Genomic DNA, 14,940 nt, shown 5'->3' with positions numbered 1-14,940 from the left:
TCATCACTTTCCTTGATAGAGTGAATTCAATCAGCCCGGCAAAAAGCTCCCGAAGCACATGTTGACACTTGCCTACACCCACTCACACCAAGACAGCCCAAAACCACTAAAAAGTTACTCATCCCTACATTCTTAAGTACAAACACACACCTGCGATTTTGATGTTCAGGTTGTGGTCCAGCAGCAGATTCTCAGCCTTCAAGTCTCTGTGGACGATGTTGCGGCAGTGACAGAAATGGACTGCTGCCACAATCTGCTTGAACTTCTTCCTGGCATCCTTTTCCGCCATACGCCCATGAGCAACCAGGTGGTCTGGAGACACACACACACACACACACACAGTTTAAAGATTTATGGTGCTTGGAGCACCCTGGTAGCCAAGTGGTTCTTGTCTGCCACTTCAAAATCCTCTATCCAATAAAAAAATGCCAAAAAAAAGATTAAAGAAAAAGAAAAAAAGATTTATGGTACTTAAGTGCAGTGTTTCTGCTGTGTACATGAACATCAGAGTGTACTAAACAGAAAGCCCTCACTGTTCTTCCCATGAGACTGACTATGTGAATACACAGTAAGTGAAGCCTTCTAGTTTGACCTCACAAATCACTACATTAATGATGAAGGAAAGTCAATTGATTCATTTTGTGTTATAATACAATAATGAACAGACTGTGCAAAGACACAAGTTATTGTGGACAAACACAAAAGTAAAACCCTCAAATCAAATTAGATTGAGTATTACTTTAACACTTTTAAGACTTTTTGTATTCTTCTTTATTTTGCACAATTTGTGTATTTTGACACCAGTGAAAACTCAAAAGAAAATATAAAACCAAAAAAGCAGAGGCAATGACAAAGACAATCTACAACAAGCTAACAGTGGGCAACTCCCTTACCGAATATCTCTCCACCGCTAGCGTATTCTGTAACCAGGTAGATCATCCTCTCTGTCTCCATCACCTAAAGACACAAACAAATGAAAATCACCAGGAGCTACAGACCCTCTGACAGGCCAATATTCAGTGATGGGTGGTTGATCTGTTACACAACAGCATGAGTAAGCACTGTTTGCCATACAAACTGAAAGATTTAAACAGAGAAAAAAACTGGTATTTGTTCAGTGTAGTGTTCAATGTACAGTATGTGTGTTTGAGAATTTCAACATTAAGTGTTCAAACCGTAGCATTTTGTGATTAAAATTAAGTGGCAAAGTTAAAAGAATGTTTAAACTGCAGACAAGATATTGGAAAGCTGGTTTTGTGTTACAGTCCCCGTACAGCTGGAGAAATCTGGGTGAGGAAAGCAAACAGGAAACACTCTCTTTCCTCAACTTCTACCTCTAAGTCTCACCAGAGTGAGATTCTTACAAACAAGACTGAGAACTAGAACAGACATGTACAACCATGAAAAAGAGTCAACTTTCCCTGAATAAAAATTGAAATGATGTACATTTTAATTTGATACCAACCAGTGCCTATCATCATCATCAACAACAGCTTGGTACAGTTACTCCAAAAAAAAAAAAAATTAAATAAATAAAAAGATCCTGCTGAAAAAAAACCACATATTTCATTTGTCCTCTATCCATTGGGCCATGGGTGTCAGGTGTAAGATCTGAGTGCGTTATCGGCTCTGTGGGTGAGTGTGAGTGTGTACCTGGAAGAGGCGGATGATGTGGGGGTGCTTCAGCAACTTCATGATTTGCACCTCTCTGAAGATCTTTTTCAGGTTCTCATCGTCCAGCTGGGTCTTATCCACTATTTTTATAGCCACCTGAAGAGCGAGAGACGAGAAAGGGATGGAAGGAGAGATGAGGGTGAATGATGAAAGAAGGAAAGAGTGGGTGAAGTGGTGAAGAGAGAGGGCGAGATTAAGGAGGAAACAGTGAGGGAAGGAGGGGAAGACAGAAAGAAAGGAGGAGCAAGGGATGGGGGGTTGAAGGAGTGTGAGGAGACAAAAACAAGAAAGAAGTCGTGTTAAACCATGGCGATGTGTTTACCAGCTCTTGAGCGTTCAAAACACAGACAATACATTCGCATTTCATGGTTTTTAGCCGACACTTAAATTACAGGCAACAATTCCAGGGCACGGTCCCAGTGCCCTTGCAATATTGCTGTGATGACACGATAATCATAGAAGAGCAAAATGCCGAGAAAATAAGCAGCAAAACAGCTAAGGGGAGAGGGTATGAGTCAGACAGACTCAATCTAACATGACCTGGCACAGCCCATCCATTAACAAACACATAAAAATAAATAATAAACACAATCATCTGCCACCAGCTGAGAGACTAGCAGGAAAAAAGATGCTATGCGGAGATACTGGCACTTAAGATGATGAATAGCTAAACTGTGTTGTCAAACACACTCTGTGTTGTCAAACACAGTGCTTTCTCTGGATTCCAGCTTGTTTGGGTAGCATGACCTAAGCTATGACCTTCGACTGCGAGCACAACTCTTGCATAACTACTGAGCCCTCAACAATGGGTCCAGCAGTGTGGACGATGATGATGTGTGACAGGAGCTTTGCTCTGCCACTTAGGAATGGGTGGAAGCCTTTAATGACTTAATCAAGCGAAGCTAATGGGGCTGCCCAAAAACACGGCTTCTGCCAAAAATAGATGAGCGAGTGCAGTCCGAGTGTGTTTGTGTGTGTGTCTGTTAATGCAGGACGCATGCTTTTCATTTTTTTTCCACAAACACACACACAGAGAGCAAACACCTCATCTGTCGATTTCTGTTGTTGTGCGCCATCCCAAGCTCCCCTTTTCCTGAGAACAGACATGAAGAAGATGAGGCTATCTGAAGCCTGACAAGGTTGACTTCCTGTTGCAGACAGGAAAGGGAAGTGAGGGAGAGCGAAGAGGGGGCTCCTGTGAGAGCACAGAACAACATCTAACGGTGGCATTAAACCAGATCAGTGCGTGTATGTTTGTGTCTTTGTGTGTAGCTTCCCTTCAAGGACATTGTACTTGTAATTGTGGAAAATATGTATCGTCAGAGTTCATGTTTTCCCTTCATGTAACATTTACAAAGACTGATCAGTTCACCAAAGTTGATGTCTTACACGTTTAATTTGATGATTCAATGATGCCGTTTTTGTGGATGAGTTATTAATTCATATATAGTAATCTATTCCATAAGTTTCTCTATATTTAAATTCAGCAGAAAAGGCTTGTCTTCGAGGCACTTGACTACAAAGTATTATTAAAAATCACTCTAGCCATGTATGTATCTGTCTGTTTGCAATGTGTGTCTATGTGGTATTTTAAGCTCAAGGAATCTATTCTTGGCACTGGCGGTCGTCCAGTTTTGTTGATGTAATAGCTCCCCTCTGCATCTTCTGGAGGGTTACAACAGGACATCTGGATCACACACACTCCCACACTCAAACGTATACACACATCTACACGTACACAATATGCTCATGTTGACAGTGAATCCTACTCCGTGCAAATGAGCTGAAAATTGGGGAAGTGGGATAAAATCACTATTGTACAGAAGCTTGGTGATCATCTGAATATAAAACCTTGCGTGCCAAGGAGATTTCTCCATGACAAGACAGGTACAATGGCACAGTCGGGGCAGTTAAGAGTTAACCGACACTGCAGACATTTCAGAATTTTACATATTGGTCAGTCGGTTTCTCTTACCATAGAGACTGGATGACAAACGGTTAAGGAAATTGCTCAAGATGTGCGGTAAGAATTGACAACTTTGTCATTCTAACAGACATAGACCAGAGGTAATGGTAACTGATACGCTGTACAAAGGTTGAGTTTCCAGCTTTAGCTCCAGCCAAGGTACAGTAAATGTGCTGTGACTGAGAGTGTGTACCTTAGCAGCCTCAGGGTGTTCGGTCTGCTTTGCACTAGCTTCCATGACTCTGGAATTTTCCGTCAAAAGATCTGGGTTCACACACACACACGCGCACACACACACACACACTCAAGCACACCCACTTTCACACACTACTGAGAGGCCTGCTGCAATGAGATGAAGTGTCACATAGCCCTTTCGATCACAAGACAGTGACCTCAACAGAGCACCATGTCAGAGCAGCTGGTGCCCAGCGGAGGAGTCTGGACCATTTACTATACATTACATGACACACAAACATAAACGCTAACTTCACAGGACAAGAATTAACAGTGGCTGATGGCAACAAAACTGCATAATACAAAAATTCAACAACCGTCTTGAACAAAACATTCAGAAATATAATGGCAAATCAAAACAATCTACATAGGCTTCCCTTTAGCTTTGCATATTTGCTGACAGTCTCACCACAGACCACAACTGGAGAAAACAAGGCTCCTCATATGTAGCGATGGGTACAGAGGTGGAGGTAACCATTTTTTATTGGTACTAATTCTTGATTTTATCAGAAGTGAAATACCAGTAATCTTATAGGAAGTTGTTGCTGCTGTCAGCATTTGAACTGCAGTTATTTCTGTATTTAACATATAGCATTTCCTCCTCTATTTCCAGGCAATTACCAAATTTACAATAACACTTACACTACGCAGGCTGGTACACAGCAGCATGAACTATGCAAGAAAGTTTTTTTGTGCTACACACTTGCAGTCATGCAGACATGCAGTATCCAATGTATTTTTCCCCACTTGCCCAGTAGATCAGTTTTACTGGCCCCTTGTATATTTTCACTGGCCCGGCAGCCAAAAAATGAAAATAACTCTATTTCCCATAATTTTGGTGATTTATTCATTGTATATATAATAGGTATAACTGTGAAGACCCTTTTAAATTTGCTTGTTTTCCTTTAGTTACAGATATGTAATGTTGATATATTACACAAATATGCAAAATATAAAATTAGACACATATTGGATCAGTAAATGAATAGTGTATAAATGTAGTTTTCTCAATATTTTTGTGTAAAGCCAGAGTATGGAAAACATAGGGAGACATTTATGATACAGTATTTCTCAATTACTTACACATGGTTTCTGAAAGCATGGCTCATTTTCTTAAACCTCTAAACACAAAAACTCACACACAAAACCCAAAACTCCACAAATATCTTGCAAAAGCAAATACTGAATTCAAAACAATGTTGTCTTGTCAAAATGAAATTTTGTCTTCAAATGACACACACCATGAAATGAATAGATATTTCTAAGAACTAGTTGAACAATAATGTGCTCGATGGAGAACACTATGAGTGGAAAACACTACTACGATAATATTAGCAGGCCTTTTGCATTTTCGGTGTTACACTACATACTGTACGTACAGTAGCTTGTTGTAAACTGTTATGTTTTCATACTCAAATAGAAAAACACACAAATACAAGAAAAGAATGTTTTTTTTATTCTGAAATACTGTATACATCTCAGCAAACACGGTTGGATTTGTAAAGTGTTCTTCATATAGGACAAACAATAGAAAAAAGAAAATAAGCCTTCTGCATCCTGCCTTTTGTTTCTGTCTGGCCACAGGACCTCATCAACATCACAAAATGTTCTCCCTGACCAAGCAGCGGGGTAAGTATCGGCTGGCATGACGAGTCTAGTCTTGATATACTTCAGCAGCTATATCACCACATGCTTCCTCTATTGCTTGTAGGAGGGGTACGCGTTCATATTCATATCCCGTGTTTCAATGCCTAGCTGAAAAAAAAAACTCCTCAATAGAAACTCCATGAGAAATGGAAAACATGGTGGCAGATTAAGAACGGAAAAAGGCGGGTGGTCGACGAACCAGTTGTGGACCAGAGCAGCCCGGTGGAAACTTGCATTGTCCCAGATGACAACGTACCTGGGCTGCTCTGGGCCATCCATCTGCTCGGCTGGAGTGAGAATATTGTGTATTGTGTCCGGGAAAGTGATGAGACGGGCAGCATTGTAGGGGCCAAGGGTTGAATGGTGATGGAGGACGCTTTGATTATTTATAGTACATGGTGGTGTTCCCCGTCACTGGCCAGGAACCTCAACAATGGCACACTGGCCGATGACATTCCTTCCCCGTTGCTGCCTTTTTGAGAGGTTGAAACCCGCTTCATCATTACTTTACAGTACAGTAATGTGTCCACACGGTGCTGATTGGATGCAAAATTTCATTGTCACTGGTTAACACTAAACACAGTGTAAAAATACCTACATTTTCAGCACAGTGATGTTTTGTAAAAGCAATACATTGACTCTTATTCAATGAGCACGACTATATGTCAGATAAGGGCATGCCATGCTGCACATTTCTAAGAAACTGTTTACATGACTGAGCATAAAGTGACTTATTCAAGTTACTACTGCACAATCTGTATTTTTTTAGATTATCCCCACTGATATCCATGGGATAGACAAAACATTAGAAGCACCTCTCAGTATACTGCAAAACAAGCCTCAAAACCATGGACCATTATTAAACAAAAAACTAATAGAATAATCATCAATGTATAAAGAATGACCAATTACAGCCCCAGTTGACATTTTCTTGATACCAATATATTATTGTTGAATACATCTATCTGTTATAATGCTCTGATTAAAAAGTTGCATATTGTTTGCCTAGATTTATTAAGCATAAAATAAGGAGTCAACAATTTGAACAGAACCAAAAAAATGCAACATTAACCAATAAATCTGATTCTTAGACATTGTGTTCACAGTCGTGCAACATTCCCTTGGACCCTCTAGCATTCACTTTGAAAACATCCATCCATGACTCAACTATAATGAGGTTAATCCTAAACATAGAATTGGGTCCATGGAGTAATGTCTACAGTGGGAAGCTGGGGCAGGTGAGTGCATCTTGCATGCTCATCTGTGTCCACACACACACATACACACACACACACACACACACACACACACACACACACACACACACACACACACACACAAAATGGAGAGGTGATATAATGTATGAGGTTAACCTTCATCAACAGGTGACACAGATTACAACACCCAGAGGGGGTGTAATGCTCTGGCTTAACCTATATCAGCATGTGAGTAGTTAAACTCCTATGGGACACATACAAACACACACACACACACTCCACAGTTCAGGTCGAAAACACGGCATCATCGCTATCTGGATCTAAACCAAGTCTTTACAACAGCTAACTAGAAGCTGCTTGGTATGAAGCTTCAGTTTTTTCTCTTATGCGTGTGTGTGTATGAAGTCTTATAGACATCAGGCAGTGTCACACGTAGAAGATATGTTCACGGCACGTCAGCACAAGTTGTACCATTCTATGAGCGTATTATGCACGTGCACACAAAGAGATGAAGACATACAGGCAGTGTGAGTCAGCACATTGGCTTTCGGAGATGATGCACTTGTGTGTTGTGTGCTTGTATGAGTATATGTGTGGAAATGACTCAACTGAGTGTGTCAAGCTGAAAGTACAAGACTAGGCACATGCTAAAAGTACCGAAAAACTGGACATCACACACTCATCTGTCATTTTCAGTTGATTTTTTTCTCCTTTCTTTCTTGCATAGTGAAGGACACACTTTACAACCCACAGACCTGACCAAAAGCAACAGAATTTGGGGAAAGTTTGTTTGTGGCAACTAGTTATGATGAACACACATGAATAGATGTACTAGTACCATCCCGGTAACCACAACGTCAGTGGTATTTTAATTCTACTTCTTCTACAACTGCAATCATAAAAATCTCATACTGCAGTTGCCACATGACACACCATCACCCAAACAGGTTGATTCTGCACAGTCCACATTCCCATATTTACAATTGTTGACTGGTGCTTAAAAAGAAGAAACCAGCAGTTCCAGTTTAGCACAATAAGAGAAACAAATCTCTATAGAGACACGACTCAATCCAAAGTTGGGATCGAGGGATTCTTACATTTCACATCTTGCTATCTACCACACAAAGTCTGCATACTACAGCATAGAAGAAACTGAATTATGGACCTTGACCAATATTCTCACTAACTCCAGCAGGTCTTTTTGTCCAGTTGTCTTTCACAGCCACTGGGCTCAAGCCAAATGTCCAGAGTAGGGATAGGTGATATGGCAATATTCACCATAAGACAATGTGAATTTTCCAATATAAATCAGATCAGTAGTTCCCACCCTTTTTGGCTTGCGACGAATTAAAATGAGGCAATGTCTATTCCTGACCCATCATCACAAACTATAACCTGAGTGTAGACATGAGTAGGGCTGCCACTCTCGATTACTTTCAATTGATTTATCACCTATGTCATAGGGGTGTGCCACATCATATCATTCACAACAATACTGGTATAATTTTTTACTATGATTTAAAAAAAATACATATTGTGGTTTTCATAATGACATCACATCGTTATGCCGCGTAACAGTATGACGTATGTTACATGCGTAACTTAGGCACAGCAACAACAAGCATGGCTGACAGTGGCTCCTCAGTGGAGGAGTTCATTCCAAAAAGGGGAGCGACAGGTGAGAAGGAAGGCTTCAAACAGCTCATTAAAAAGCTGAACCCTAAACATGGCATCCCTGAAGGGTAATATTTTTTAGAGACAGCACTCCTGGACATGTATGAAGAATACCTCAGTAAGGTAGCAGCCTCACTGTCTTCTGCAGACTACTACACCTTGACCACGGACTTATGGTCAAGCAGAACTACAGAGCTGAACGGATGCTGTGCAGCTCCCGTCTTGAGACAAGCTACTTTTCCGAGGACCACACAAGGAAAAATATAGCGAATGGTTTGAGGGAATTTCTCCAGTGCTAGCATCTCAACGAAGAGAAACAGGTGTGTCTGACAACGGATAGCGGAGCAAACGTTGTCAAAGCTATCGCACTGAATAACTGGACAAGACTGTCAGGCTTTGGCCATCGCCTTCACATTACCATTGGTAAGTTTCTTTTATTCCTTTCTATGAAATATTAATTTAAATGTTCAAGTAGCATAGCATCCCTGTTGCTTTGAGGTTTAACAGATCCCCCTTGATGTAGATGATCTTAAGCCTCTCTCTCTCTTGCTCTCTCTCTCTCTCTCTGTGGGAGTTTGCAAAAAGTGAGTGCTTTTTCTCACAGTTGGAAGAGGCAGCGGGCACTTGCCTCGACACAAACGTATAACACAATCGCCCACGAGATGGGGATCAAGGCAAAAGATGATGCAGCGCCTGTTGGAACAAGAAAAGGCCATCACACAGGTCTTGGCTGCTGACAGGTCAACAACATCTATTTAACTGTTGGTATTAATTTTTTCAAAGACCGGAAAATCAACCAACTACAGGTCCCATCGCATGGTAGATGAAATGCTCGAAATACTGGCCAGTATTATCGAAGAACCCGTCCTGAAGACATCAGAAACACAAAGACAGAGCTCTTTTTTGTCAATTTTGGGACCTAGTTCCACTTCCTGATGGGAAGACCAATCAGAGGGGCATTCCCCAGGACAAGATATCTGGTTTTGGGACAGATGGTACAGCAGTGATGACAGGTAACATTACTGCATCCTTCTCCACACCAAAGCACTTAATATATTTATTGTGCTTTAATTTATTGTTTGTACAACTAAACTTTTTTCCCCTCTTCCCTTGTTTTTTAAATAGGCCAAAATGGAGTGGCAAAGCGACTCTGTGAAACCATGCCATGGCTACTTACTGAGCACTGTGCTGCCCAACGTCTATAAAAATGCTTCAGAGACAACACCGTACAAAAGACCTTCAGAGACCACCTGCAGCAACTTCACCTGTACTTTAGGAACACCGCCAATAGAACAGCAGTCTTGAAGGCAGCAGCCACTACCCTGGGCATCTGTGATCTGAATGTGAAGGTAAACAAATCTTCATTCTTTCCAGCAGAATTAGAGATCACAGGCATCTATATTTAGGGTTAATTGTGCTTTATTTTTGCCAGAAATGTACTAATTATTTCCCCACAATAATTTCTAAGAGGTCAAAGACATGAGCTGGCTTTCTCAGCACCAGGCAGTAGCCAATCTGGGAATCTCCATGCAGCGCTAATGGACCTGGCAGAGGAGGTGGAGCACAACAAGTGCCCTGTGGCAAAAGGTCTTTACTCCTTTTGTGCCACATACCGATATGTGGCTGCTCTGTACCTCCAGTCAGACGTGCTGCCTCATCTGGCGAGGCTGTCAAACGTTTTCCAAAAGGAGGATGTTAATATCCTTGCTGTGAAAGTAAGAAAATTCCCCCTCCTTTTTTTAAACCAGATTACTGATTTGATGTTTATGGAGAAGATTTAGCTAGATGTGTGTTTGTCACACTGCACACTTAATTCCACTTCTGTTTTTTTTCAGGTGCCAGTCACAATTGAGACAATCCGCAAGATTAAGGAAGCAGGCAACCATCAGCCTCCTGGCTCAGTCCTGTCTACACTCCATCATGATCTGGACAATAGTAATGAGCTGTGATTGTTGAACATACAAGCTGAAGAGGAGGGGGGAGGAGAGGCCACTGGTTCAGAAACTCTGATCAGGATATACCAGCAAGGGATGTATTCTGGGAACGATTTAGCACTCAGGTATTTACAAGTATTTGGAATACTAGTATAATATTTGTCTTGGTTCCTGGGTCCACAAGCAACCAGGAACCCAGACCAAGTTGTTCCTGCAAGTCACTTGAAGACCCTTGCTGCCAAGTTCCCCCCCATGCAGTTGGGCAAGCCTTATTGTTGAACCATGAATCGATCCTTAAACTTAAGAATTTACTAAATAAAGACAAATCTTCACTTTTGGTGGGTGAAAACAGACTTCAGGAAGAGGCTGCAAGGAGCGCACTTGAGGGCCTGCATGAAGATTTCAATAAATGGACCTGCTGTGGCAAAATGTCCATATCATGATGCCATGGTGACATTTTTCTTCAAGCCAAGGGAGATAAATGCAGCAGCAATGAATCTTTTAATCTTTTCAGTCTTCTAGTGATTCCTCAGATTTATCTTGGTAGCCCTTGGGGAGGTCCCAATGCAAAGGTTTGGTACCACTGTATTGGACAATGCTGTAACTCAACAAGCAGGACTGCTTTATGGCAATACTGACTTTTGATATACTTTTTGCTTTAATGTGATGAAATACTTTGATTAGACAGGTAGTTAATATGCTCTATCAGCCAAAAGCAGACATTTCTGTCTCGTATTTTTATCCATTAACAATTTCTAAATGGATTTTCCAGAAAATGTATTATATAATGGCATATTTTGTTATCTGGATATAATGTTACATATTCCCTGATAGAGAACTGTGTCCATATTGCCCACCCCGAGTGCACAGTTCATGTTATGAAAGCTCTGGAAGACCTGTAGTCGAAGCAGCAGCAACCAAAGACCTTTGCTTCTGTCCATCACAACTGTGGTTTCAGCAGAGATATCACTACATACTACAGCGAAGAACCCAGCCGGTCTGAATTGAGGAGGGAAACCCAAGAACACCAGACAAATTCTGTTGTGTCCAGCTTTGATGAAAAAAAAAAACACACATCACACACCATCTTCATGACAGGCAATCTAAGCCAATGGCAACGTCAGTTCCATTCAGAATTGGTAGATGTGGGCTGGAACCACCATCATCGCTATGGAGACCAGTAAGACTTCAATGGAGCGACCTTTCTCCAAGTAAGAGCCTTGGCAACACACAGTCGCCTCTGACAACGAGCAGTGCTGTCCATGATGAGAGCACAGAGTTGTGAATTTTAACTGCCACTGCGTGTGCTGCCATGTACTGATCATCGATGGTTACAAACACAAACGGCACATGAACACAAACCACTGGCATCAGACACTAGGGGTGTGTAGGGCCACATTGCATTGTTCACGATAAACAATAATAAATCTTAATGTGTTCTAAATTTGTCATATGGTATTGTAAAGTGTTGACATATTTAGGTTATGAATGTGCAGCAACACACATGGCTGAAAGCACATGCTGTCCATTATTTTTCATGATTAATCAATTAGTGGTTTATGTGTGAGTAATGTGAGAAAAAGGTGAAAAACGTCCATCATTGTTTCCCAAAACCCACGGTGACGTCCTCAAATGTTGTTTTGTCCCAACCAACAGTCCATAACTCAAAGAGATTTATTTTTAGAAGACTGACGTGCCATTAGAGTACTTAAGAAACCAGAAAATATTTGAATTTTGGCTTTTTTTCTTAAAAATGATTAAAAAAAGATTAATCAGTTATCTAAATAGTAGGCAATTAATTGTCTGTTGGTCAACTAGTCGTTGCACTTCTAGAACAGCCAGTTTAAAAAAGGGAACATGAACATCCAGAGAAAATGAGCAGAAGCACAACACTCAATATGCTGTCATTTAGTAACTTCACTGACCACGAGACAAGTCACATCAGGATCCAATTCAGCTCAGGTGACGACCCACTGATTGATCATTACATTGTACGTTGGCTTTGCGTTAATAAAATCAGAGCAGCATGTTGCAAAGAAATAAAACATTCCCGGTTTTTACAAGTTTGGAAGAGTAGAGGCTAATGGCACAGTCGGTCACAGTCATCTAGGAATGTGAGAAGAAAAAGTTACCATACAAGCAGAGGAAAGCAACAGTGCTGCCGGTCAAACAGAAGGCTGAAGTTAGCTTGATAATCACCAGCTGGATGCACTTTCTATCCAATATGATCTGCACTGAACTGAAGTTACTTTAAAGTTTGGTATTCATCAACCTCCTTGTCTGCTCTTTTAAAAACAATCTGTGAATCCACCATCTATTACAATGACTGAATACAGGAGCTGGCTGTATAAATCCGACCACACTGGATAAAATTAATTATTTTATTACAATTATACTGTTTAAGGCCATATCGCCAAACCTTAAAACACACACACACACGTAGTCTGGATTTTGTTATTCCCCTTTTGAAGCCAGCTGGCTGCAGATTCACAATACTGAGAATGCAGCAGAAGACGACCAGAGGGCCTGAAGACAAGTCGAGCAGAAACACAGCCTTTGTCATATTATTCACCCAACTGAAATCACATTTGAGTGTGCGTATGTGTATCTTTGAGAAACAGAGAGGAGATGCTGTATGTTAGAGAGCTGTGCGTGACTTGGTGTGTGTGTGTGTGTGTGACTGAGGGAGTGTGTGAAATTGTTACACAGTACATTAGGCCTGTTACCTAACGCTTGCCATCCTGCCTGCCCCCTTCCTCCTGCTCATCCTTCTCTTGCCTAAAAAAAAAACCCTCAAAAAGGAAAGAGCAGAAGAGGAGAAGACAGGAAAAAGAAGAACAGAAAAAAAGATCTGCTTCTCCACAGACAGGACGGGTCAGGACACGCCACACGGTGCTATCTTCTACCAATCACGCTCACCTTGCTGTGGGCACAACACGACGGAGGGCTTTTCAAAGTGTGTCACTTTACTTTATCTATAGTCTGGTCAGACTATGACCATCATACCTCCTTTTCTCAATCAATTAGACACAAGTATAGACACACTAAAACACAATGGCAATCAGGCATATTCACTGTAGTTTAGTGGGCTGGTTTTTTAGCAACTGATCAGACCAAGTAAGAAATGTGACATGTGATCTGCAATTACCATTTTGACAGTGGTTAATTATTAATCAGTAGTGAAAAAGTTGTTTGTTGCTGCCCTGCAGATAGATGAATGGTAGGAGTGTAATGGAACACAAAATTCACAGTTCGGTATGTACCTCGGTTTTGGGATCATGGTTTGGTACGATTTCAGTGCAGTGCGGAAAAAAAGAGAGAAAGAAAATAATGTTTTGGTCCTTTATTTTGAAAAATGTAAACATCCAACAATGGCTCATTGGCCGTAACTATTACTGAAACTTTGAACGAATGAACGTTTCTTGCAAGGATTCAAGACACCTGCTGACAGCTGTTTTATAGTCTAACTGTATTTAAAGTAGTTGAAACTAGCTCCACCTCCAGCAGCTACGACAGTAACATGCTGCTGACACACTGATGCTTCAGTATTACCAATCTAATGATGTCATATATAATAATATATCCGTCAGAAGGACCAAACCACAACTGTTACTGCAATACTTAATTACTACATTTTTATTTCTCAGAACTGGTTCTTACAACATGCTGTCTGACCACGTCAGAAATCAAATGTTTTTATCGTTGTTCTGAACGGCTTCACTCAAGGCGGAGTGAAAGCCAACCATCACAGAGGAGAGGGGAACGGGGAGACATGATATCGTTTCACTACGGAGACAACAGCGCATATCTTAATAGTGTTACACTCAGTCAGTGTACGGCAGCGACACTACAGGGTAACCAGGCTACCTTGGCTAAGCCTGTTAGCATACATCCATGAACATGCTATAGCTAAGTGATGCACTGCCAAACGTTTCGGGCGGAGCTCGCACTCCAAAATTATTGTTCCACATGTCAGAGTAAGTGGATTATTAAATGCTTTGACAATATTTGTTTGGGTCATGGAGCGTATTCTTTGCACGAATGCATGCACCAAATTGTAACATCTGTACCATAACGGTTCAGGACGAATACACATACGGTTACACCCTTAATGCTGTGAAGAGGAATCTACAACACTCTGGTTGCATCACATGTCCCTGTGTCAACATAATCACTTAATATCGGCACTGACCTTTTACTTATAGGCAAGCCAGCACCAGGGATGTTTTATTACACCTGACATAGCTGTGATGGACAATTTCTAAAAAAATCATACAATGAATGTTTGCACTGATTCAGATGAATTAGGTGAGCATAGAAAATCAATGCCACACAATGGCTCAATAGGGTCTGTACAAAGAATGTACAAATTTTTTTATCGGTTAAAGAGACTGCGATTTAAGATGTTATGCAACACCTTAAACTGGAAAAACTCAGATTTACTTTATAATGTTCCATTGAGAAATTCCACACGACTTCATTGATTATGTAGAGGCAAGGCAATAAATATCCTCTTAACTCTTTGCTAACATAACTAGGTTATACCTAATGTAAGGTGTCACTAATCACCATGTAAAGCAGCTTTGTACCTTGG

At 41.0% G+C, this 14,940-nt stretch overlaps 1 protein-coding gene across 4 annotated transcripts in view; it reads right to left on the bottom strand.

Moving 5' to 3' along the window:
- The window catches only part of sik3 (SIK family kinase 3), a 37,817-nt gene that overhangs the window by 18,721 nt on the left and 4,156 nt on the right, over positions 1 to 14,940 (bottom strand). For all 4 annotated transcript variants that reach the window (XM_042413478.1, XM_042413479.1, XM_042413477.1 and 1 more), the window contains exons 2-4: positions 1,654 to 1,770; positions 894 to 957; positions 151 to 312 (exon numbers count right to left, since the gene is read on the bottom strand). In XM_042413478.1, the coding sequence (XP_042269412.1) occupies positions 151 to 312; positions 894 to 957; positions 1,654 to 1,770 (343 nt within the window). The remainder of the gene's footprint in view (positions 1 to 150; positions 313 to 893; positions 958 to 1,653; positions 1,771 to 14,940) is intronic.

Source organism: Thunnus maccoyii, chromosome 6 (assembly GCF_910596095.1).
Source record: "Thunnus maccoyii chromosome 6, fThuMac1.1, whole genome shotgun sequence".
Classification (NCBI taxonomy): Eukaryota; Metazoa; Chordata; class Actinopteri; order Scombriformes; family Scombridae; genus Thunnus; species Thunnus maccoyii.
This window is presented reverse-complemented; position numbering and strand designations above follow the sequence as displayed.